General features: G+C 38.6%; 1 protein-coding gene across 8 annotated transcripts in view; it reads right to left on the reverse strand.

Moving 5' to 3' along the window:
- The window catches only part of USP45 (ubiquitin specific peptidase 45), a 55,721-nt gene that overhangs the window by 10,215 nt on the left and 19,197 nt on the right, over positions 1-26,309 (reverse strand). For 7 of the 8 annotated variants that reach the window (XR_007508175.1, XM_049817631.1, XM_049817630.1 and 4 more), the window contains exons 6-12: positions 23,518-23,663; positions 22,129-22,224; positions 19,872-20,002; positions 7,487-7,574; positions 3,786-3,867; positions 2,698-2,789; positions 579-635 (exon numbers count right to left, since the gene is read on the reverse strand). Coding sequence is in view for 7 of the 8 variants with exons in the window: in XM_049817631.1 (XP_049673588.1) it covers positions 579-635; positions 2,698-2,789; positions 3,786-3,867; positions 7,487-7,574; positions 19,872-20,002; positions 22,129-22,224; positions 23,518-23,663 (692 nt within the window). In the remaining variant the exon portion in view is untranslated. The remainder of the gene's footprint in view (positions 1-578; positions 636-2,697; positions 2,790-3,785; positions 3,868-7,486; positions 7,575-19,871; positions 20,003-22,128; positions 22,225-23,517; positions 23,664-26,309) is intronic. The other variant, XM_049817637.1, reaches the window with a different exon arrangement.

The raw sequence follows: 26,309 nt of genomic DNA on the forward strand, positions 1-26,309 counted from the left end.
CCCAGCCCGCCCCCCCCCCCCCCCCCCCCAATGAAAACTCCAAGTCCCACAAAACCAGAGTATATGCCTTCAGAGGAACACAGTTCCTCTGCAGCTAATGGAGGCATTCTCTAAAACGCCAAAAACACCAGAGCCTATCCATTTTTACACTGTCTCATCCCATAGGTGCATTTCAGCCCAAGGGACTCAGGTTCTCTAGACGCAAACCAAGAGGCTAGAATCTAACTTTCTGGACCTTCAAAAAACAAAAAGTTTATAATCATTCTTTTCATATAAGTATATGCAAAAACTACTACTAAATTAACCTAATATCACACTTACATACACTGTAAATTACTATGGTTATTTGTTCCAAGTTTGGGCTAGTTTAAAAATATATGCACTTAAGACATTTTATGTCTATATATATAAATAAAATCATAAAATGAACAGACGTATGACAGTACATGTATTTATGGACAAGCATACATCTTTAGGCTTGAAATCAAAACTGTGTATACACATAAACATCTTCATAAAGGTATGTAAAAACAATCCACTGGAAGCAATAGTTATTTATCACGTATTCTGTTTCTTACCCTCTCCTCTATTATAGGAAGTGAAAGATCAATGAAAGGTTCTTTTACTGTTGAAATCTTGAAGAAAAAGAGAAAATGTATATTAAATGCAAAGAACATTATACGGGTTTAGCACATAGCGCTCTTTTTTTAATCAAATTATTATCAGAAACAATACAAAAAGCTAATTACAAGATGTATCAAACTACAATGAAGAACTTGCCACAAACATTTTTTAATTTATTTTAAGTTAGCTCTGATTTTCTTTCTAACACTGCACAAAATTTCAGCACACAGACATAAACGGCAAGGCCATTCATCTGGGCACGAACTGGACCTAGAAGCAGTGTGGTGCTCAGTTTCTCTGCGCTCCAGACAGATTTTCAAGTCATGTGGGCCTTCTAGATGGTTCAGTTTTGCAGAAAGCTAACTTTAGAGTTTCCTGATCCTGTATACTTCTGCACAGGCATTTGACCTCATACACTGTTAAGCAGCAAGGACTGGTCAATGACAGTTAGATGACAGGTTCTAACCTGATGCTCTCAGAAAAGATTAAGTCAAGCTTACTGGTTACAGCCAAACGCTTTATCAGAATTTTTCACACCATAACATGCACTAGTAATTGTTGAAATAAATCCAATTACTGGGGAAAAAGGGATTGAAAAGAAAAAACAAACAACCTTCTTTTCTGTACTGAAGTTTTATTTTGCCGTCTATAAGCCATATCAAATCTAAGCTGTAACTGGAAATATCTGGCAAAGCATACCTAAAGACATTCTCTCTCAGCACTTTCCATCTGCCTTTATGACTAGAACATCTCACCCAAGCCTGTTCCTTAAGCTCTCTCCCTTGCCGTTCTCAAATTCCTTCCAAAACTGACTTATCTTACCTCTGGAAAGGCTGAAAAACAAGGCCTTAAAAAAAAAAAAATCATGTTGTACATGTAAGTTACTGAACACAGTCATGCCCTCAATTACTGTCGTTGTTGCCCTTCTCTTACAGTTGTGACCCTGTCTTCCACCTGCGACATTTGATATGGACTGTAGGTTTATTTTTACCTGTTGTACGAAGGTCTCAGCATAGTTTAGATTCCAGTAAAGCAATAAATGAGATCAAAACTATTATAACTATGATGACTGACTGCCTGACGAGCAATGTTCAAACAGGTATTCCTCTAAAGAGTGAGTTTGCATGAACAAACATTAGTCAAAAGTATCTTTGCCAATGCAGGCAAAGGAAAGCAAATGCTAAACTTCCTCAAAGGGCTACTGCTAGCAAATTCCCGAGTCCTGTGCAGGCAGAATATAAAAATCTAGCAAAAATAAATGAGACACGCAAAATACATACAACCTGTATTTTTTATATAGTCAAAGTTCTTCATTGATACTAGTCGCACATTGAAGTGTAATCTACACACCACACACAAGGAAGTTTACCTGGCACTGCAGGACTGTGTTTAATTATTCAGACTAATTGATTTTACTTTATAATATGAAATACAATTTTTTAAACCAAACACAAACGTAACATTCAATTAGAAAAGTCATGCAAATAAGATTTTTCTCTTCCGAAGTTAAAGAAAATTAAAAGGATCATGGAGAGCATTTATGATGAAATGTCAGTAATATTAATTATGAAAGGAATATGCTGTTCATTAGCGTTATTACGTTAATTATCAAAAATACTTCAAGGAAAAAAAAGAGTGATTTTAGCATTTCCCCACTCATACTAATTCAAGTTGATTCAAAGTAAGTAATTCCCAATTTTCAGGTATATTCCAGAAGAGCAGGCAGGAGGATTTATGTTTTAAGATAGGTAGGTGTTTTAAAAATATCAAATAAAATTGGGGTGTAACACAGATGATTACAGAATTTGGAACCTCCAGCCTTAAGTTAGATGTAAAATCAAGCCCAGTACTTGAATCCTTTTTGAATTCAAAGGACCCCTCTTCTTAGGTTTGGGAGGATAATGCTTTAAAGAAGGAATAAATCATTTTAAATGAGAGACTTTCAATAAAGTCTTGTTTTGACAAACAAACAAACAAGTATAAAATTGGCAATACAATTTTATACTTTCAAGACAATGTAATCAAACCAGTATGTGATCTATTCCACATCAAACCAAGTTCCAGAATACCTACATTTTCACATTCCTCACACATGACAGTGCTAGTCAATTCACCAACAAAGATCCTATCTATGAAGTTCATCTTCACACCCTCTCTTCCATATGCTGAAAAAACATTGCCTTTTTTAAATGTGAAAAATAACAGATCCAATGCCACACTATAAGTACAACAGAATTCTTTCTAAGATATATTATGAAAGCACAATTTTTAAACATATTCAAAATGTTTTGAACACAATACAATAACTAATACATTATATACTGTATTATCTCAACATTTAAAAATATTTTAGTGAGACGGTTCCCTTTTATCCTTCCCTTCCCCACCTACTGTAACAGAATAATAATATTGTATCTCTCAAGAAGCTGCCTTTTAAATAAAATCTCAGTTTTCTTTTGAATACATAATATTGTATTGCCTTAATATAGACACTAGGGTAACAGACAGGTTGTCACCCTCTATAAAAGGTTTTTGAAACTCTAAAAAATGAGACAAAAGTGTGTTCTAATATGTCTCTATGCCTTAACTGCTGTGGATTTGGGAAGGGTGAGTTTCAAAACAGCTTAATCATTATTAAGACATTAATTAAAACAAAATCCCCCAAATTAGAACTTTTGCTTAAACACACGAACAAAAAAAATTAATTTAAACCCTCTTGTTTTGAAAAAAAACATGCCTTCTTTTGAAACAGCTTCCTGTCTTGGCTTTGTAATCATATTTAGAGTGCTTGCAGTATCAGTCAACTGACAGAAATCAGTTGTATTTATGGAAAGTGGCCTCGCTGAGTGATACAATAATTTTGGCTACATAACAAACCTGAAGATGCAGCAGGCTATTTTAGAAAACAAAATTAAATTCTATCTATCATTAAAAGAGGCATTATTAATACAGTGGAAGCCTTTATCCTAGATACAAAGATGCAAGTCAGCACATACTGAGCTCTCCATACTTTAGATACACGCTAGGTGGCACTAGAATAATACATATTACAAGGCTTGTAACTAGAGTACTTCGGGACTGCTATTTACTATAGTCAGTTTTGAAGAAAATGGTATTTAAAAACATGTGCGTTTTGAAAAGTTTTCAATAGAGTTGCATACCTTTGACTTTTCTTCTAGTTTCTTCGTCTGCCGTCTTAGTAGTTGGATTATTAAATGCTTTTAAGATACCAGTTTGTATACGCTATAATTAAAAAAAAACCCAAACAAATCTTTAGCAAGTATTTTAAGGGTAAACATTCTAAAACCATTAATATGTGATTAGATTTTATCTACTCTTATTTCCATAAAATAAGCATAATTTAATATTTTAAAAATACTGTTGTTATTCACTAACGGTGTCAAAACCATCCAAAAATTTCCTCCCCTTAAAAAGGGAGCCATTGTAGAGCACTCGACAGGTCATCAAGAAACGATGAGATTTTCAGTGAACAAATACTATCCATTTTTTCCGCTGTTGGGGGTGGGGGAAAAAATATACTGAAGAATGGACTGTTACTGATTGACTAGGATACAAAATACTTGAAGGCAGCTGAGTATCTTTTAATAGCCAGACTTCAATGACTGTGTTTGGCCAGTATTTCTATTACTTCTGTTTATTTTCTAACACCGTACATTTCAGAGTTATTTTCAGAGAAAACCTTCAGAGAGATACAAAACTTTTTATGAATCCATATAAATGTCATCAACATTTGCTCAAAAGATCCTAAAACCACGTTTTTGAAAGAAGAATCAGAAAGCAGCAAATTCATGCATACAGGTGAGCTGTAGCTGCACCTCAAGACAGGGGGAGCTTCCCCCCCGTTTCTCAGTTGCCCTGGGATAAGGAGATGCTGTATTCCTGAGGGCCGTACCCTGGCAGCAGAACTGCACAGGCTGGTACAAAAGGCGGCTCAGCCCGACCTCGGCGTGCTGCGGAGAGGGAAGCCGGAGGATGAATCCGGTCCCCTGACAGGGAACACTGGAGCGTGCACGACCCGCGCTTCCCTTTTCCCCCGCAAATGTACTTGCTCTCTAATCCACAAACTTTAGTAACACGTACGAGCCTCCCGTGCCAGCGTGCAAATGACATTTGTAATTAAATGCGTCACTGAAGTCACACTTAGAGCAAAGTACCATTCTAGAGACAAATGGCGATACCGAACCTTCTGCAAGTAACTCAAACCCTATGTCCTAACAGGAAAGGAATAATAAATAGCTCTTGCTTGCAGGCAGCAAAGTACGCTTTCAAGCCATACATTGCAAAAGTGTTAGGATGACAGGCAGCGTTGGAGGTTTGGTTTCCAGTTCAGGCACCCATCAGACCAAGTCACACTCCTACCTTATGAGTATGTGACCTGGCTTGTGAATTAACTCCCGCTGCCCCAGCTCAGCTTTGTTCATCTTAAAGCCAACAATATACTAAGAGGGACTAATCAATAGGTAATTCATGAAGTTGAGCACCATAAATGGGTTTAGGGCCATAAGCAACCCTTTTGTTGGGATTAGCTCGTTGAACCATTTATTTAGGTCAAAGAAAGACATAGTCTTTGAATGGGCAGGGTGCTGCGGACAATGGCAGCACACATTAATCAATTAGCAGCAGGGTTCAGCCACTTCAGGCCCCGGTGTGAAACCATCTCCAGCCCACATTGCTTGAAACGGCAGACGCTATGTCATCTTTATTGTAGCTTTTATCTAAAAAGCCCACTTGTGTACATACACACTTTCTAACTTTTTTTAACAGGGATAGGAAAAAGTTCCAATGCTGGTGTCGGATGCAAGATACAAAACCACAGAGAAGAGGCAGAATTGTAATGTGATTTTTTGTTAGTTCCTGTAACTAGTGCCATGTTATGTATTATCTGTATTTCTCATCAAAACTCTTAGGGTTTAAAAACAATTAATCCCGATAGGGCTAGGGAGGCGGGGATGGCCGCGTTCAGCTCTCTCGCAGGTGGGTGGCAAAGCAGCAGGCCGCCCTTTCAGCAGGCCTGTTCCCTCTTTGGAGAGTAAAGTTTAAAAGCGGCGTGAAAGAGAGAGGTTAGTGGCTGTAACCCCTGTTGCAGGATTCTGGTGGCAGACCCGTCGCTGCAGGCTGTCCCCAGCCGGAGCCCACGTGCTGCCGGGCTCCAGCAGCGGGCAGAGCTGCTCCTGCCTGTGCCTGGCCGGCACGGTGGCCTGGCCTGACGTTGGCCGTTTTGTCACGCCATCTACGGACCCAAAACACGGGATAATTAAAGAAAAGAGAGATGCCCGTGGCGGAGCAGCCCGAGGTGATAAAGACGTGTCTGCAGCAGTGCCCCATTAGGGCAGCAGAGTGGTGTAATTGCAGGGCAGGGTGGGACCAGCCTCTCCCTGCCTGGTGATGCGGGCAGCAGAAACACTGCCCGAGAGGTTACTCGGAATTCTTACTGTCTTCCATTACTCTTCTGTGGTAGCTACTGTAGCTGTCACTGGTCTCTAATAATAAACGATTCAAAAGGCAAATACAAATGCAGGTTATCATAGAGATGGCACATTCACTGGTGAACCAGGAGACTGACTTGAGGGGAAAGAGCAGTCACCCACTGGAGAAGAAGCTTAGCCGTTGTAATAATCCTGCTTTCAGTGAATCCTCATTTGTGAAGCAAATATCATTTCCACCTTTTATTACACGAAAATCAACAAACAGTAAAATTTCCCTCTACTGCAAAAACATGACAACCGTTTTCTAACCAAAGTCAGCTACTTCTGTTGCGTGCCCTGTTCAACGTGTAATTCTGTAAGTGTGACAATGTCAAGGTCTAGCTGTTTCTCCCTGTAGTTCAGTTCTGTTTATGATCAAGTATACTGCTGACAAGACCAATATATATTAATATTCTGGTAGGATGGAGATTTATTCAGCTCTACTCTAGTGCCAGGGACTGGCCTCAGACACAGCTTTATATCTTCTCTGCAAGATAATTCCGTTCAGGATCATGACATTCATCACATTACTAAATGAGAGGGAAGAGGAAGTACGCTGGTCAGTACAAGATTTAAGGCCCTCCTTTTAAGGAGACTTAGAGAAGGCTATTTATCAAAATATCATCTGAAAAGAAGGTTTCAAGACTAAGTCAGGCAGATGAAATCAGATACAGTCAAAATAGTTCAAGCAAGCAAACACACACTTTCTTGCATTCAACAATGCAGGAGGCAGAAATAACGAAGGAAAAGAAACAAAAAAACCCCACACAGGGTCATTTTTAATATAACTGCTTATATACTTAGCACACTTAGATGCAGATTTTAAGTAATGAAAAGCAGCACCTCATTTATAAAACAAGTAGTTTTTCACACTTTCAAGAGATACAAGAAACTTTGCAGGATTTTATTTTTGTCCTTTTTTTCTTTCATTGGACTAGATTTCAATGGACATTGTGGGCAGGCCCACAGTTAGGAGCTTCTAATTTCTTTCCAAAAGCTTTAAAATACACTTTGTCAGCTAAATCAGAGGTCCTACCTCTACTTTCTTGATTCCCCTGAAGTCCTTTTTTTGATCCTTTTATTTTATTTAAATAAAGGCAAACAATTCAGATTCCTAAAATTATCACGTTCTACTTACCATACTCTTTCTACTGCTGACTGAAACTTTCATTCCAATCAGCAATTTTAACATATCAACATGAACATAATTAAATAGTCTTTCGAAAAGTCATTTTTCTCAAGATAACAAAAATAGCCACTCTTACTTCATTAAGTACATCTTTATAACATTGGGAACATGAAGAACATTGAAACAATGACTCATAGTTCACTATACAGTCAAATAAGTTCTTTAAAAACACGCACAAAGACATTACCTTTGTTTCTTCAATCCTCATCGCATCCAACAGATAGTGCAGAAGCTCCTGGCTGTCCTGCTGCTGGAACCCCTTAAATCGAGGAGCCCTACGAAAGAAGCAGTAAGGAATTTAAATTTACCTTGGAAGGTTCTTAAGGAGAAAATGTCTACATCAGACTCTAGTTGGATGCCAGGGGTACAAATAGGTACAATCCCTGCTGGACCTCATGGGGCTTTAGGAAGCTCCTGGTGTGGCAGCAATTACACCAACAAGGCTGCACTTTAACCTGGGTAGCATTTTGACCCTATGGGGTATGGCTTGACTAAAATACAGCTTTGCCAGTAGTTTCATCCATGCTAGCAGCGTTTTGCTGACAGACTACACCAGTACTTCTGTATCACCAAACAGTCCCAATGTCATGGAGGAGGGGGAAAGAAGATTTTCAAAGCGTTTAACCTCCCTCCTGCTAACTCATCCTTCTCTCTACCAAGAAGAAATCTCAAATGTGCATAAAACAGTTTGTGTATCGGAAACCAGAAACAGCACTATAATCTGAACTAAAAAAAGATGATATTGAAATGCAAGGGAAGTTGCAAGGCTGTGCATCAAACAAACAAGAACTGCGGGTCAGAATCCAACTGAGAATTTCTTAAACAGAAGTATACATAACCATCTCTTCCAAATGTCTCTACAGTCAATCAATCCATAATCTGCAGCTTACTGAACTAACGGTCCGTGAGTAAGATGGAAAACGCCCTAGAAATAAGTAACATCACAGAGCATAAGAATTTCAAATGCTATTAAAGAAATATAAATCTGCAATAATAGGATATTCTGATATATGTAATTTACACTGTATTCAATCAATTTTTATTTATTCTAGATTTCTTCAATTAATATTACAGATATAATATGACAGAGGATTTCAATTCTAAGAGTATCGCTAAGAGAAAAGCCAGGGTTTGGGGGAGGTTTTCTTGGTAGAAAGAGTTAATCACTCTTCCATTATCAGATAAGTTACTTTTATACTTGCTTCAGAAAAGCTTTAAAAGGACCTTTTAGCATCATGAACTATCAACTCACACCATATCCATATCTAAACTTCTGTCCTACAGTCTAACAAACTGCAATATTTCACGTCTGAAATTCATATTAAAACATGTAGTATTACCAGAAGCAAACAAAACACAGCTTCATACCTAAAATGGAAAGAGCCTGAAACCAATGAGACACTCTCTTCACTGTTATTTTGACCGAGACAATATATTTTAATCCATATTCCAAAAACTATCAGGTTTGCAAAAGCAGGTAATAAATTGGCTATACACTGTCTGATTTTTTTCCCCCCAAAGCCACTTACAGGAATTGTATACCCAACTGGTTTTGAGAGCAAAAATATCTGAGATGACAGAGGTTGAATTTTCACAAGTCTCCTGCACAAATGAAAGGAACCTTCCCGATTCACCCATCATAACAGCCAAGCGTATCAAGTATGTTGCTCCTGCTGCACATTGAATACAAAACCATTACAAATTCTAGCTTTTCTGCAATTTCTGAGAGCACCAAAAGAAGTAATCTGGACAACCCATGGAAGAACATAAAGTATCCACACTGTTACTGTGATTTAATATCACTACATTTCCTATCACCATTAGTTTACTAATCTAGATAGCCAGAATTAAAAAGAAAATGCTGATACAATGCTCTTTTCTCACACTATCCAAGTTTAGAAGATGGGGGATAGTGTAGTCCATCTCATCAGAACTTTATAACGCTTGGTAAAATCTTTTAAAGTCTCATTTCTGTACTGCATCCATAAGCACGGGTGGCAGATACGCCAGCCCCAAGCCCACGAGCATCATTCCTGCGTGGCAGCCCCCTGCAGGGATATCCCTGGCCATCCCCAAAACAGCAGCGAGCAGCATCTCGGGCTGAGCAGGTGAAGTGACCTGCAGGAGAAAGCCACGAGGCTGCAGCTCTCCAGCTGTGATTTTGTTTGCGAGGTGAGTGATAAGCACTTCTTGTATAACCATGTGCCACAGCCCTCCTTTTTACAATAAAGTTCAATGAAGGAGTGGTTTTTGTTTTGTTTTTGAGATCCACATGAGCTAAAAAGCATTAGGGCTGCAACTGAAAAAGATACTGCTTCTGCATAAATAATAACGTCATTACTTTTTGGATGTGCAATACCAAATGACTGTCTGAAATTCCCAGACTACAAGTGCACCTTCTAGAATAATATATACTGGCTACTCAGGTTAAACAGAGATCTAAATCACCAAGGACTGCAACAGCTTCTTCAAAAAACAAACAAACAAACAAAAAACCCCAGCATACTTCCAAATTTTCATCTCTAGAAATTAAGTCTTAAAGGAAAGGTTCTACACGCCTTAGAAAATACCCATCTGGTGTTGCCCTGGTCCTCTCAGACTACACTGTCCTTTGAGCTGTCCTCCTCCGTGGTGTCTGCACCAGCCAGACGAGTCAGACCAAGGATGCAGAAGGGACACTGGCACTGGCTGAATTTGTACCGTTCCACTTCACTACACAGGACAAACAAAAAAGGAAGGTTCCACAGGAAAAGCAATTCTTTTTTAGTCTTTTTGGACCACCCACAGCATCCACATGACCCTCGTAAGCCAAAAGAGGAAAAACATCTGTTTCAGACAACACTACCATTTACACCAGTGATGTTTTAGCCAACTGCACAGTGGTAACGTTGCATCTGTTCATAAGACAGCCATTCAGTAGTCTCAATCGCTGCTATGCAAAAACTAGATTCCTTTTTTCACTACTCACAGCATCTAAATACACTCTAAATAGCATACTTTGCAGGCATAGATTACACAGAAATTCCAAAATACACTTATGAATACGTGGATAGATCCTTAAGCTGTTATCCTTACTAAGATAACCATAGCTGGAAGGCTTCTCATAAACAATTTGGATCTCCAGCTTCTTGCAACCCCAAATAAGACTGTAAATATTCACTATTAACATATTTCTACTCACATTAACTATAACTTACTGGTCAAACCATACCTGTCTTTCCAGGCAAGTTACCCTTTAGATCTTTAATTACAGTCTTGGACCAATTAATCTAAAACGGGAGTGGAAAGGGTGGGGTTTTTGTACCTCCAGCAATGCCACCAAACGGACTCGCTGCAGACTGAGAAGAGCACATGCAGGTGTAACCATGTGCACCCCTCCCAAAATCTAGCACAGGAGACAACTGGCTGAGCAGAGCTCAAACAGGAATTTTATTAAACTGGACGAGCAGCCAGAAAAAACAACCACATACTTGGTTATTCAATTTTATGAAACACGTCTTGAGCCAGTTTTCATTTTCAGCCTCAGATTGCGTGCTCTGGCTAACCAGTACAATGAGCTGTAAATACGTTATCAGTATTTTCTCCAGGCACAATGATCTTACTTGCCCAGCCATGCTCTTCAGCCGTTCTAGGGTTCCCAAAGATGCGGTTTCTTTCCCACTCATACACTAAAGCTGCTCAGGTTTGCCTTGGAAGTTTGTGCTCGTGGATAGGAGAAATTAAAGGTGATCAGAAAATGCATCAGGCGTGCAACGTGCCTACAACAGTAGAACTTAAAGCTGGGCAAGATGTCAAGACGCCAAGTTAGGGCACAGCAGCCCCGGGCTACAGGCAGGACAGCGATTAGAAGGGCCTCAGTTTTGAACTGCTCGCTGGAGGCACTTCGGATGTAACTGGAGAAGGATCTAAGGTGATGAGGCATCTAAGGTCAGTGCCTAAAATTAAGTGGAATAAATCTGGACCTGCATATGCAAAACAACATGTTGACATTTACAAATATGATAACTTCACATTTGTACTTTGTATCTACTTTTTGACACAAAGTTAACAATATCCCTAGATAAAAATGATTTAATGATGCTGCTCTACTATGAGACTTATTATAAAATCTGGAATCAGCTGAGTGGGTGGGTTTTTTAAGCGTTCTTTTTAAAGTCAAATTTTTTTTTGCACATGCAGGTCAACCTAAAAAATTACTTTAAACTTAAAAAAAAAAAATCAATTCATTCAAACTTGAAATACTCCTCTTAAAAATTAAATATTTTGGTTTAATATTATTAAAATGCAATTTTTTGCTTCTGTTAAAATCAAATGTTCTATTTCCAAATAATTTGATTATAAAAACTAAATACATTCTGAAAAGCACCGAACCTTTGGTTTTGATCCAATAAAACACTCAATATACATTAAAAAGATAAATAATATATGTACCTGCATGCACATGTTTACATGCATGCACAGTTTCACTTTTCAATTTGCTAAAACAGTTTTCTGATAGTTTCTTTCATTGAATGGCAAGCAATCTGAAAGACTCTTTTTTCTTTTTTTTTTTAACCCAGATGCTAAAATCAGTTCAATTCTGAGAAACCTAGTTAGTTAGCTGCAGCATTATCATTAGTTAGTTTTATTTATGAGAAGTTTGTTTTCCTGAGACAGTGAGAATCAATGAGTATATTCAGCCTGTCTTCCCTAGTACAGGCACATTAACAGCTCTAGCATATAGCAAGAAAACAAAATCTTGCATTTACACAACCTGGATCTTGGTACTAATAGGGATTTTTTTTTATTTTTTTTATTTTTTTGGGCCACAGAAGCAGGGCCACTGCAAGACACATTCTAGTAAAAAGGAAGAAAATTAAGAATTACTTGACAAAAAAACAAGCAAAAGCTCCATCACTGTTACAGGAGGGTTTTTTTCATTGTAGGCACACCTCACAGAACTACATCATCAATGCAAATCAGAAAAAAGCCCCACACATGCCTTTTGTTACTGTTTATGGTTTGCAGTGTAAGCTCCCACTGATGAACATACAATGATCATTTCAGATTAAAATTAATTTACTAAATGATATTTCAAGGGAAAACAGTTCACCCATATGTTCCACACAGTTTTATCAGCTTAAACGAGAGGGGGGAAAAAATGAACTCAGCCATGGCATTTGTTTGTTTCTCTTAGTCATTCATTTCACTGGCATACAGAGCATCTACGAGGAGAAGATTATTTAGGCTTCTCTGTGCTTACACTAAATCCTTTTCCAACCTCACATAAATCTACACACTTGAATTTTAATGGCAACAAGGATGATGGGAATGTAACAGCTACCACTTTAAAAGTGAAATGGCAGGGAAAACAACTTGTAAAGATGCTATGTAAGATTTGAGTCATTTACTTGGACTGACAAATGATGTCATTGTTTACACTGCTTAACATATAGTCAATTTGTCATTCATGTACATGCATGCTATGTAACACTGTATATAATTCTAAATATCCAATGTTCTGTGGAAAAACATTTGAGATTAGTGCATTTGTTTTTTGGGGGAAGCCACAAAGGAAAACCAAAAAAACAACAATAAAAAAAGAGGAAGAAGGGAGGGAATTTCACACCACACAATGCATTTACTGGGAACTTCCTACACTTATAAACCAGTGCTGGGGGAAAAAAAAGGAATTAATCCATGCTGATACACAGAAATCTGACAACTAAAAGATGTGCACTCTCGTCTCCTTGAAAATATGCTTCAAGCAAGATCCTTGGCAAAAGTGGGGGACTTGAAGATGGTTGGTTGAGTTGACCGCTCACAGATGTGCTGACATATGGAAGCCAGTGCCAATGCGATACAACCTGTTGTACAGTGTCAGCAGGATAATGACAGAACAGGTTGAACTCCTGCTAATGGCCATAAGTGGTGAAGGACAACTGTGACATCTACATGCATACTACTTATCTAGCCTCTCGTTACTCATCTGGAGACCAGTTATAATTGCTTGACTGTCAGTTAAAGAAACACTTTTCATGATGATCTACTTCTAGAACATTTTAATAACAAAACTTACATAATAACGTAATTTTTAAAAGGAAAAACACCACAGTTCTCTAAACATTAATACGTTTAATTCCTATCATTTGAACTATTCATTTAGAAATGAATATGCTTCAAAAGCAAAACTGGGGTACAATTACAGTCATTCAGTCATACTGCACAGAACTGCCATACCTTTGTGTCTCTAATAAAAACCCTCTCCAAAATCATCCTTTCAATAATTACTATCTTTGAGCAGAAGATAGCCTAATACCTTGGAAAACTTCAGAAAAAATAACAAGTGCTTGGAAACAGAAAATAGAACATGCTACATGATTTTTTCCAGCAGTGCAAAATGCAGAGGAACCCCTCTAATACTGCAGTATGCTGTAAAGAAGCAAAGTAAAATGTTTACTTCATGTTAGCCTGAGAGAAGAAATTTTGCTTATCTGCAGATGAAGATGTTTATCTCTCAAGACTGATCAGTCACCAATGAAAGTTACAAAAAAAGCCTGCAAAGGGCCGGTTTATAAAAGTTACAACAATTCACAGGACTTAGGTTTCCCAGTGACACTATCAAATACCTATTCACTGTCATTATACAATAGCCAGACTGAAAAGTTTTGTTCTTCCTAAAGCAATCGTTCTCATTAGTGATGCCAAGTTATATGCAGCACTATGACAGAAAACAGAGCAAAATCCTACAGCATAATTAATCCCCGTGATTAATCTTATCTCAAACCTGCCCTACAGGCATTAAGAGTTCTGCTACAGCAAGGTGCTTGGTAGGAAAAAAATCAACCAAACATGAGCGTGCCCCCACACGTAACTAACAAATAACACAAGATGTGCCTGTCCTATCTCCTTTGGACATGCTGGCTGATTTCTTTCATCTTTTTCTGTCTCACCTTCCCCCAAAAGAGAAAACGAGGCACCATGTCTCACCTTCGCCCAAAACAGAAAATGAGGCACCATCGCTTTCTTGCGATGCACCAGATCTCTGGTACCTGAGCAAAAAGCACTTGTTAGAAGTAGCTCTGAATGGAGGTAATAGCTGACATGCTACAACAGAGCCATTTCCCACTTGACCATCCGAGGGAAAATACAACTCTTTTTACTGAGTAATGGAAATATCTGTCTGGTGCAATTTCTTCCTACCAGCTGGTAGCTAGTGAAGACCTTTATGCATGAGGTCTTGCATCCCTATTAAAAAAGTTTTCTCTTTGTATGGATGTCCAATTCTTCTTTCTTCCTTTAAGTCTCACTAAGATTTTCAACAGTGCTCTGTGACAGCAAGTTCCACAGGTTAGCTCTATAAAATGTTTAAAAAAACCCTTTTTTCCCCTGGCTCTAAATCTGTTGCCTTTCAGTTTCACAGTCAGCTCCTTGAACTCTTAGGAGGGCAGTTAAATAAGCAGAACTAATTTATCTTGTACCATATATTGTCTGCTCTTGCTGTCATGCCTCCTTTTCATGTCCTCTCCTCCCTAAACTCCCAAAATTCAAGTCCCTCTTGACGTGAAGGCTTCCTATTTTTGTTACCTCTCCCTAAAGCTCCAAACTGGCTTTATCTTCTAATGCTCTACTCTGGTTAATATGAACATTGCTACTGAGGATACACCTCCAATGTACCTAATGAAATTATTGGTTTTCTCCTTCATTGCATCTACAAGCATTGCTTATGTAGTTCACCAATACCACACACATTGCAAATACTTGTGTTGTCCGAAACGCTGCACAAGTCCTCCTCCTGAGTGGAAGAAGTGAACACAAAACTCGAACAAGTGCAGATGATTCCTCTACTTTGCACTCATAAACCTCATCCATCCAGCTTTGTTAACTTGTTCCTAAAATTAAAGAAACTCTGACAAAGTTAACTGAAATAAAGGCATGCAATCTCTCGACTGCTGCTGCATGAAGAAGATTCAATCTCCTCTGTCAGAGAGCTCCTGAACATGACGCAGCACCGTCAGCAAGGCACATGGGAGGCACGACAGGGACCCAAAATAATTCTTCACAATCGGTCATGGAAACATCAACTGTATGTTCTTCTGCTATTATCTTTAAATGGTAAAAGTCAAATGGGAAAAATAAGCAAGTTGGAAATCTTTTCTAAAAAGAGCTTTTTCTCTATGCCAATATTATTTTAAAAGAAAAGGCTCAAAAAGACTCCTAATTAATGAGAAAAATCCTGTTTCCTTCACCCCTTAAATCCTGTCCAACATTATCTCAGTTTCTCTTAGTGTTTCCTCTCAGAAGTGATAAATGTGGAATGCTCCAAGCATTGTTTAGGTTTCCCTCCAAAACTAATCAATATTCCTAACTGCACATGACTTCCATTCTGTCAGTCCCACCTCTGTCTTGAGTTCTGCTTTCTGCACCTGAGAAGGAAGGATGAATACTCCCTGAGGAGGGAAGACCTATGTATATTTTGTGACCACCAATAAAATCTTTGTTAGGCAAGTATTTTTTCCTGCATGTTAATGTAGCAATATAATACCCCTATAAATAATTATTTGGTGAGGGTTTGAAGCAGCTAAATTCTGTAACCACTTTCTGGGCTCATCGCTTATATCCTGCAACATTTACTTGCTACGCAAATCTAAGCTTTCTTCCACCAATAAAATTATTCAATCATAACAAATAAAGGAAGTAAAATTTATGTCCTCTTAATACATCAGTGTTGCATTAGTCACTAAGTCTCCAGATAAGTCAGAAGTCTGCAGTCCTGATATTCAGCATAGTGGAAAACCAACAGAAGGGCCCCGTAGCTATGCTCACAATCTGTCCTTGCAAAACATCTGACAGCTGCAACACTAACAAAATTAACAGTGGATGAATTAGTACCAGACGCTAAACAGTTGCTATAGAAAGACTCATCCATTTCTTTTCTTCTTCTCCCCTTCTTCAACCTGGCTACCCCACCACTTGATAAAATTAACACTCAGTATCATTTTTTTCTTTTGTTATTTAATAAAAAAAAAGCACCACAAATACCCTTTCATACACAAGATGATGAACTTCACGCCATGATCTCCCTAGACTCTTAAAGAAGCAGTTTGCAGTTGAAAGGACTGTGTCCCAGTTCTCTTACTGCTTCTGAGCAGCAAACGCGCGTCCACTTGCAGAGTTTCTCACTTGCAGATTTTGGGATCCCACCCAGTGCCGTGACAGAGCTGCAGCTGAACAAGGCAGCGCCTGCTCCCTTTCTTTACAGGCTCTCTGCCCACACCTAACCGCAGTCCTGTGTGCCTTCACCCGCTCCTTTTTAGCTCTTCCTTCCTTCCCTGCCTTCTTAGGTGGTCTTTCACTGAGCACTTTTCCATTTTTGAGTCAGAATGCCCAGTTCAAATGTGAGCATTCAAACTCTTGCGTAATGCAACATCTCAAGCAGGTGGAGTCCTGAAGTTCTACAGGGACATCAAAAAAGCAACTCCAGACCTCAAATTCAGAAGTGTTATTCCAGCACTGAACTTGAAATGAGGGCAAATGTCAGGTGTTAAATTATACAGCTACCTTTACTATATCTTGCATTAACTGATCCAACATGAAAATATGTCATCATTCAGCGGGGAGATTAAAAAACAAAAAAACACCCAAACTCATCAATACCAATTTAATCAAAATCTATATATATTTTTGTATATATAATCCAATTGTGTCATCAGGGAAAAGTATCCATTTTTAAAGGATCAGCTTTCTGCTAGACACAAGACAAATGTTATTAGGAAACTGCTGTGTTACTTTTTGGCTAGATAGCATACTATAACGGTCCTGACAAGTAGATAGATCGAAGTACATAAAGAACAGCAGCATACCATCCCTGCTGACAGCTTCAGCATTTCAACCATTCACATTTGTAAGAAGCCTCGTAAGATTTGGAAGTGACTACACTAAGTATTACGTAAAACGTCTATATTCTCCATGACCACTCAGTGGGCGTGTCCCTGTTTGCAAGCTACAGGCAACTATTCAAAATAATGTTATGGTAAAGACTGGGAAGACAATTCCTGGGTCACTGAGTCCAACTCTTCATATCACAGACAAGTACATCCTACTCTATCTGTACAATCTGGTTCATAAATTCTTTAGTGAAGAAAGGTATGGTCATATACTGTAGACTGGAACTGAGACAGCAAGATCTGTGATGGGGAGAGAATAAATTTTTAAAAAAAAAAAAACAAAACAAGGTTGCAACTGGAGTCAGAAACTTTTATGTAAAATATATAAAACAAAAACATTATTATTAGACATCCTTTTCCATGCCCTTCTCCCCAGTAGTTAAATGTCTTTCTCTGATTTATCTCTCTGAAATACAAACATTTTTTTTCAGTGTAGTACTTCCTTTCACACATGCATCCTGTCATCTCTTTAGGAAAGATGCTGTTTGAACTTCACTTGTTAAGTAAAAAGAGTTTCTGCTAATGCATGTGAAGACCACAAGTAGTGCATGCCTTTAAGATTATTTTATTAACACAACCTCTGGGCAGGATTCAAAAAGCAGCTTACAGAGAATACTGCAGCAACACAGACTTCTCCCTAGCTGGGACTCCTGAAATCTTGCTGTGCTCTCTCTTTCATTTCAGCTTTGCTAAAGAGTAGAAAGCCAATTTTAAAAGATTAAAAAAGGCTTTCTAAAAAAGGCATGACAGAACACTGCATTCATACTGTTTAAGTTAATGTACAGTAAATATATTCAGTTTGCAAAGATAAAGACTTCCTGTTCTCCTACTTCCACCACTGCAGACTGCTGAATTTGCTGAAATTCCCCCTTTCTTCTTTCTTGCTCATGTCACCATCAGTAACAAAATAATCAAAAAACCAAAACCTTCTGTCATACCCATGCAGCCACTTACTGCCCCTGAACACCTAATTTCTTGCTAACAGGATGTGGCTGACACTTTTATTATTGATACTAGAGCTAGTAAAGGATTTATATCTAAGTTGTGTTCTGCAAGGCTAACAAATTAAGAAGTAGGGGTGAAGGCAAGATATGAAGTCTGCTGCCCACATTAAAATGTGTTTCAATTTTAGCTGGTAGTTAAAAGTATAGGCTCATCTTAAAGATGAAAAAAAAAAAAAAAAAAAAACCAAAAAAAAAGAACAACTAGATATCTGGGATTTAATACCGATATATTGTGCAGCTATCACTTGATGACTACACAAACACACACACAGAGCAGATACAAAATAGCTATTGCTTCAAAAATACAATGTCATCTGAAGTGCACTGCATCATGATTATTTTACGGTGAGTTTGCTAAGGTGGGCTTCAAAACATGTTCTACTTCATCTTTTCCCTTCTATCCTTAATACCTACAGAGAAAAAAATTTCCTTTGCATTTCTCGGCCAAATTTTGTTCTTATAATCACATTTTTGAGTCATTCCTGAAACAGGAGGACGAGTGAGGAAAAAACATATTTTTCTTCCCTATATATTTTTGTTCCAGGTAGATAATGCTAAAGATAGGACACTGCTGTTTGACTCAAAATCACTATAAGGACACTTTATACACACTTCCTTTTACAGCTCAAAAGAATCAAAAGGAAGTCAAGTACAATAGAAAAAAATATAATATTGAGTATCTGAAGCTGAATTTTGAGGATAAAGAAAAAGTAATAACTGATTTCTTTATCAGAATTAAATTGCCCCCGCTCTAGTCTAAAAGCTTTTGTTTCTTTATACCAAATTTTAAACTCACGCTTGCACAACGAGGTTGCCCTCGAATGCCATGGTAGGAGGCTGCAACTTTCTTCTAACTCTCTTGCTGCAGAACACTTACAATTCCATACAATAATACTGTAGCAAATAAATTAACATGCATTATTAACCTTTTCAAATGTGAGATTCAGCTATATCATCCTTCAGTTACTCTGCTTCTACAGCTTCTGGTACTTGTAAAGTGAATATTTAAATATTTTTATCAACTTTTAAACAGGTCTTCTACAGGTGTTTTAAAAAGCAAGATTGTTTGCATCATAATTGAAGGCACCTACAAAGCACCACTGTATACATTTTCCACACCAAGAAACAGGAGTTTCTTCAGGGCTTGTAAGCTCTTTGCAATCTGGAGCCATATGCCATTTCAGTACTGCTTCAAGTCCTTGCTTGTTAGACCCTTTTTAATTTTGAATTGATGCCAAGGTCAGACATCATAGCAGAGGTTTCCCATTTAAAAGCTTAGCCTTTTTTTCAAAATACCTACATACACTTTGCAGTATTAGCACAGCTTTATGCTAATATACAACAAAACCTGAAAAGTAATTCTATTTTCTTCAGTTTTACCATGCCCTCTTCTGCCCCCTCGCACTCAGTTCAAAGCCCATTCAAAGCTAGTGGTTATGGACTGGGCCATACATTTCATGAAGAGGAGGTACAACCCTGGAGCGCAATAAGGAGCCCTGCAACTTTAAAATATGAAGAACACATTTTCTGGACTGCCCAGTAAAAATCTAATGGCACCTTAGAAAGGGCAACAGACAAGGCACACTTTGAAACGTATCACTGGAAATTAAAAATAAATAAATAAGATACTGACAATACGTACTTTTGACAAAGCTGACTGAACAGCACTTTGGGAGAAAGAGGACCTTTTCCAGCCTCCCTCATGCTGTGAAGGAACAAGAACATCGCTGAAGTCAAAGGTCCTGGGCTGGAGAGGTTTACCACCAAAGGATCCTTCAAAGCAAAGGTAAACTGCACATCAGATTTCAAAGTTAATGACACACAAGACTTACCTGAAGTTAGTATGTTTATGACAAAGAACAATGTAACTTTCAGTCTTAAGAGTGTTTTGGGGTTGGGTTTTTTTAAATGTTGATGTCACCGACATGACTGAAATAGTTGAAGAGAAAGCTTATTATTTAAGTAGTAATAGTTGCAAAACCAAACAATTCTTGTTGAGCAAATTGGTTGGTAACCAATAGTTTTGGGAACAGGCATGTCAATGAGCCAGTCTGACTCTCACCAAAACAGACTACCTCCTGTATTGGCTGCTTTACTCCTACTCCCATGTGCACCGAAATTCAACTGGAGAGACGTCGCGGGCGACCACCTCCGTGGGCCAGCGCAAGACAGAGCTCAGCAGCACTCTGTCTACTCCACCTCAGCAAAGGGGTGGCCCCCTTCTCTGGCCTGAGCGCCGCACATCGAAATTTCCACACGTCCGACAGCCACAGGAACGTACCCGGTTCCTCCAGGAACCAGGCGCCGGGAAGGCACCGGCGGTGGTTCTCAGCAGGAGCCGACAGCAGACCCCACAGGTCCGCCGCGGCAGCGGGGGACAGGCCCCGGGCGCACCCCGCGCAGCCCCTCCTGGTGCGAGATTCGCCCCAGCCGGCAGGTCCTGGGGCTGGAAGGAGTGGGCCGGCAGCCACCCAAGCCCGTCTTGGAGCAGGAGAGGCTCCTGCACTGCTTATGCCACGTGTGTCCCAATGACCACAGATCGCCAGCTCTCCCTAACACGCTCCCAGGTTCATACAAGACCACAGTGCTTCCTACTCGCTGGCCCGACTCTCACAAAAACAGATTACAACTGACGGACAAACAATTAGAGAGGCTGCCTCGCCCAGAAAGCAGATCCACACGAAACATAAGCGCTGTGGATACACACAAACATAGAGTATTTGCATTAGCAAAATAATGCACCATCGAAAGGTGGGAAAATGCCCTTCACCAAGCAGGAAGCTGGGAGTTTCTACATTACTATTAGTGAGACTACTGCAGCCCTCTAATTCTGTGTTGACATACAAAGACCAGAAAACACAGACTTTGCTCCGAAGATCTTATTTACATTGTAAGCATTGCCATTAAACAAAAAATCAATCTTTCAACCTTATGGCTGTGCAAGTTTCACATCAAGCATAAGCCAACGTACCACTGGCTTTCTAAGCCTCCGGGCACAAACAAGCTCCAGACCTCCGTTGTGGCTCAGGATAACTTAGTGAAACATGTTGCTGCCCAGAACTGCCACTGGAGGAAATATAGGCAGCAATGCAGTAATTTTCACACTGTACTTGCCTGGAGAAGCTATGAACATCACCAACAGCAACGTACAGAAATCTTCATCATTTCAGAGGTATCTGAAACAGAATCTCACCCCTCAACCCTCACTACCACCAGAAAGCTCCCAGTGAACAGAAGAATAAGAAAAGAAAGAATAAAAAAATCATCTCTAAACTGCTTTCTTTAGCTAGCAGAGAGAAAGGGGTATTATCTTCATTGCCAACAACATATTATGAAAACCCAAGTCTCTAAGGCATGACCAGGAACAGCAGCATATTCTTCTAATAATAACCACAGGAGTCTCTTTCCAATGTGCCTGTAATAAGCTTGCGGACAAGAAATTTGGTCCTCACTGAAATTTTGCTTCTCTCAGTTTAATCCTCTGGCCCGTGAAGCACATAATAGATTTTACAAGCCTTATCAATGAAGGTCTGGGACAGACTGGAATTAAATACTTCATGAACACTTTCTAGAGCCAAATACACTATTTCCTGTATCATACATTCATACTGAAGCAATGAAATGGGAAACAAAAATAAGCCAGCCACTTTCATAAGGTCAGGCATCATTTGCTACTTCAGTGTCACAAAATTTGAAACGAAGTGATTATTCCTCCTCCTCCAGGGCTGAATAATTAGTTTCGTAAAAGGAGTGAGTTCACAGATATCATAAACCAGCTAAACAATTAAAAGGCAAAAGAAACAGGAGAGTAAGAGCATGTCTTTAATGGAGATGCGATTTCCCATTCTCCAGCTTCTTCCCACATTTCCCCAAATTTGTATTTCTCACTGCATACTTACCAATTGGGAGTCTGAAGTATGACAGATTTTTAACTTTGTTCCTTTCTCCTTCATCTCATACACCAGTTCATTTAGTACGTGAGTCTGTGCCAAGTTCTTAAAGAAAAAAGAAATAAACCCAAGAAACACACGCTGATCTTTCAAGTATACATTTTCCTTTAGTTACAAATTCTAGCTTCAGGGAGATACAAAATGAGACATATTTCAAAATTTACAACTGAGGTTTAAATCAGACCACTGGAAAAAGCAGGTATCACCCTTACAAGAGCCAAGATCATTGATCTCAGACTGTTTCTACAATTGTATCTAATTCTGTTTCTGTAATTCCAAAACAGTTTCCTAGTAATAACTTTGTTATTTTTGTTGAATAACAAGATTGGGGTGGGGGTTTTTTGTTTTGGTTTGTTTTTTTTTATGGTGCGGACATTAGTGTCAGTAATCATTTGTTTCTTTTAAACTCTGCAGTCCCCCTCAATGTGCCCCAAGAAGCACAAAGGCTTTGGCACACTGAAAAGCATTCTCTCTCTGAATTTAAGTGAGGAACCAGCTCAACATATCTCAGCTTTGGTTTTTATTTTTGGTTAACTTTGACTGCAGATCACTTAGGTTTCTACAATGCCCTAAGTATGGACAGAGAATAATTTGCAGTTATTCTACTCCTTACAAATTTACTATTTGTTTGCTGAGTTTTGTAATCACCACCATAAACACAAGGTAGAATGCCAGTTCAGAACACCTTTGTAGCAGTTTTCTCTCATTTGTTCACTCCTGTCTCCAGACATAAAAATGTTTCTGCTCAACTGACAAGCAATAGGGTGGTCCAATATAAAACCTGCTGCTTTTTTTGAGGATGTTGGTTTAGTTGTACACTCAACATCAATAAAAGTGTATTAGTATAGTTCATTCCTCTTATTCTGGTCAGAATCCTCCCCCCCCCATAATCACTAAAAGTACATTTATAACTGCATCCATTATAGGTGTTTAAAATGGTCACAATGCACAGTGCAGACATTCACATTATGCATAAAGTACCACTTTTCACACCCACCAGTACGGTAAATACTGTGCATTACTCACAACTGCCTAATGCTGAACTACAAATAAAACCATATGCTAGAGTACAACCCACACACATATGCAGTGTGTAAAACACTTGACATTTTCATATGTCTCATTACTGTGAAAAATGCTACTGATCCAGGAATTCTTTTTTTGTTATAACAGGAAATATTGCTTGGATAGCAAGGAGTAAAAAGAATTTGAAAAGGGCCTTCAGAAAGCAGAATGAAGACTGGTAGCAGTCATAACCTTTTCTGAAGTCCACAGTTTATACAGATTAAGTATTTCTGAAAGCTATTAAGAGAAAGCTGTATGATCTTTCCATCTTACCTGCATGACAGCATTAAAAAAGCACGTATTTCCTAAATTATTTATTCCTTTAACTGGAACGGATGCACCATTACCAGAACTTTTTCCTTTCAGTATTTCACTTGTTTCACTGTTTTCTTCACGGAGTCGTATGATTTTTGATGAACCTATAAATAAATTATAGATTAATATTACTATGTAATTGCATAGTTTAATCAATTCAGTCCTTCCATAGCTCACATTTATCATTTTTAACATATGCAGAAAGACTCCTTGATGGTACTCCAAGCTGCTTTACGTACCTTTAAAAAAAAAAAGAGACATCAGCAGTTTAACCCCGGGGGAAAAAAAAATTCTCCCCAACAACTACATATATCTGACAAAACCTTCCACAATAATCATACCGTCCCATAAGACTGTAACTTCTTCAATTACCCAAGCAATAAATAAAGTAAAACGGGCTTTGTTAGTTTATTAACAATAGGCAGTTAAGATGTACATTCATTAGACACACTAGAAACACCACACAAAGGCTGCTTTTTGGTGCATTTGAAGAGGTACCAAAAGTTACCACCTGAATGCTGCAAGTCTTTATCAGTTATGGTGGTCTGTTTGAATTGCCTTGTAGAAGTCAGTCAACAGACAAATCAGAGTTATCAGTTTCCCCAAATGCTCCTTGACTCACCTCCCTTCGTCACAGCCTGAGGAACTGCTAACACAACCCAAATACATACAATGCTAGTGTTTTAATTTCAAACAAAAATTTGATAAAACTGCAATGGAATATGCTACCAGTATAACATCCACATATTTCCCTATTTCCCTTGTTCTTTAAATAGATGAGGGGCAGCAAAGTTAGACAGTCATTAACTTGTAGCCTAGAGGTAATGGAAAGACTTGAGATAACAATATTTAGCCTCGAATTCTACTAGCAACTTTCATATTGTCATGGTTGCAGGACTAAATATGAACATTACTGACATCTGCAGTGTCTTAAATATTGATTAACAATGCATGTCAATGTAAACGAGTTATGGACTTAATAGATGCCAAGAACTGTGATGCTGCAATCTCTGTCTTGACATATGAATTCATATATTTGTCCTAATGAGTTTCACATTGAAGTCTCATTAAAGTGTTCTTGAGAAATAACTAACAGACCTATTTACGTTAATGAAATGTTCATGCCAAAAGGTTCTTTTATGTACACTCTAGGTAGCTTCTTGCTTAGAAGATGAAAAAATATAATTAAATAAAAAAAGAGTCATTAAAATATCTATTGTATCTGGCAACAAGCTTGTGACGCAGTCTGTCTGCACCCTATAATGCCATCAAGGCATAATTATTTTTCCAAATTGTTTCGGAGTTTGTCAAAACACAGTTAGAGGTGCTTTGCTGTTTAAAAACATTTTAAATGTTCTTGGTAATACTGCTTACACAGCTTTAAAATACTCTCCACTCGTGCGGAAAATTAAGACAGTACAAGGGCAAAGTAAGAGACCAAGTTCTCCTTGAAAAAGCAGACAAAGTGTTTTTGAATGCAACGAATGACAAACAGCTTGGGAGCTGCTCACACCCTGAAACAGTCACTGTTTTATGGGCTACATGCAGCAACACCTTTTAATTGACATGCTTACAAGGGGCACGCTACAGTGTCTGAGACTCGTCCACCCATGCAGAGCTCCAACAGAATTATAGCAGGAGAATGGGAACTCCAAGTGTCTGCAACTGGAAGGCACTGCTCACTTTCAGAAATTTAGTAATGTAAGTGGAGACTTCTTCCCCTCAGAAAAGTGTGCCATACAGAGCAGTGCTGGGGAGAAGAGATGGTTAAAAAGAAAAAAAAAAAAAAAGAGAAAAAAAAAAAAGCCAAAATTGTGTAAATAATTTGTGTTATTAGTGTACCACAGTTGTTGCATTTATCCATCGGCATTCAAAAACATCTGGGACAGCATCTTAAAGTAAACAATGTTCACAAGGCCATCTGGACAAAACTGCAGGCAAAAATTAAAGCATAAGCATATGGAAAAGCAGATTTTTCTCTTCCCTTTAGCAGTACAGGATGACAAATGTCAAACCTAGATCTGTCCACGCTTCACTGTGCTATGCTTTGCAGCACCACCTGGCTCTCCTTGCACAGCCACCAAATATGGACAGCACTGCCACAGCGGACCATATCTGCAGGGCAAACTCGATAAAAGCATTTCACTTCATGGTTAAATGGCAGCTTCACACAAGTAGCAAGGTTCCATTTGCTGAACCTTACATATAAATTATTTAAGGGAGGGAAAACAAAGCCGAAGCATCCAGCTTTGCGATAAGAGCTGGATGAATATGCAATTATAAAACACAATAAATGAGAACCAGACATCCAATTGCCACAAAGCTGGATAATTAGTATAGGGATCAGAAGAAGCAGTAGTAAATTAAGAAAAGGCCTCCATGTTGTTACTGAAGCCTAGGAACCTCCTTTCATTCAGGAGGTTTTAATTACCGCCTCTTGATTTTTTAATTTTACAAACAAAATCCACGTGACATTCTACTAGGTTTTTTGTATCTCTGAAAAAGTCTTGACAGAAAAGTGTTGCTTTGCCATTCCAAACAGATATTTTTAAGGACACGTACAGAGCCAGAGGATGGACAGCAGTTTTTAATTTAACTCTGCTCAGTGTCCCCAGCTCAGTGACAAATGACAGACAGGCCTGAAGCTGAATGTTTAGTTGACATGTGAAGAGTTGGTCAGTCTTAATAGAAGATGCTGGTAATGACTGTGATAGCTAATACTTCTACAGATTGGGGCTGGAGGGTCCTTC

This window comes from Accipiter gentilis, chromosome 15 (genome assembly GCF_929443795.1).
Source record: "Accipiter gentilis chromosome 15, bAccGen1.1, whole genome shotgun sequence".
Lineage (NCBI taxonomy): Eukaryota > Metazoa > Chordata > Aves > Accipitriformes > Accipitridae > Astur > Astur gentilis.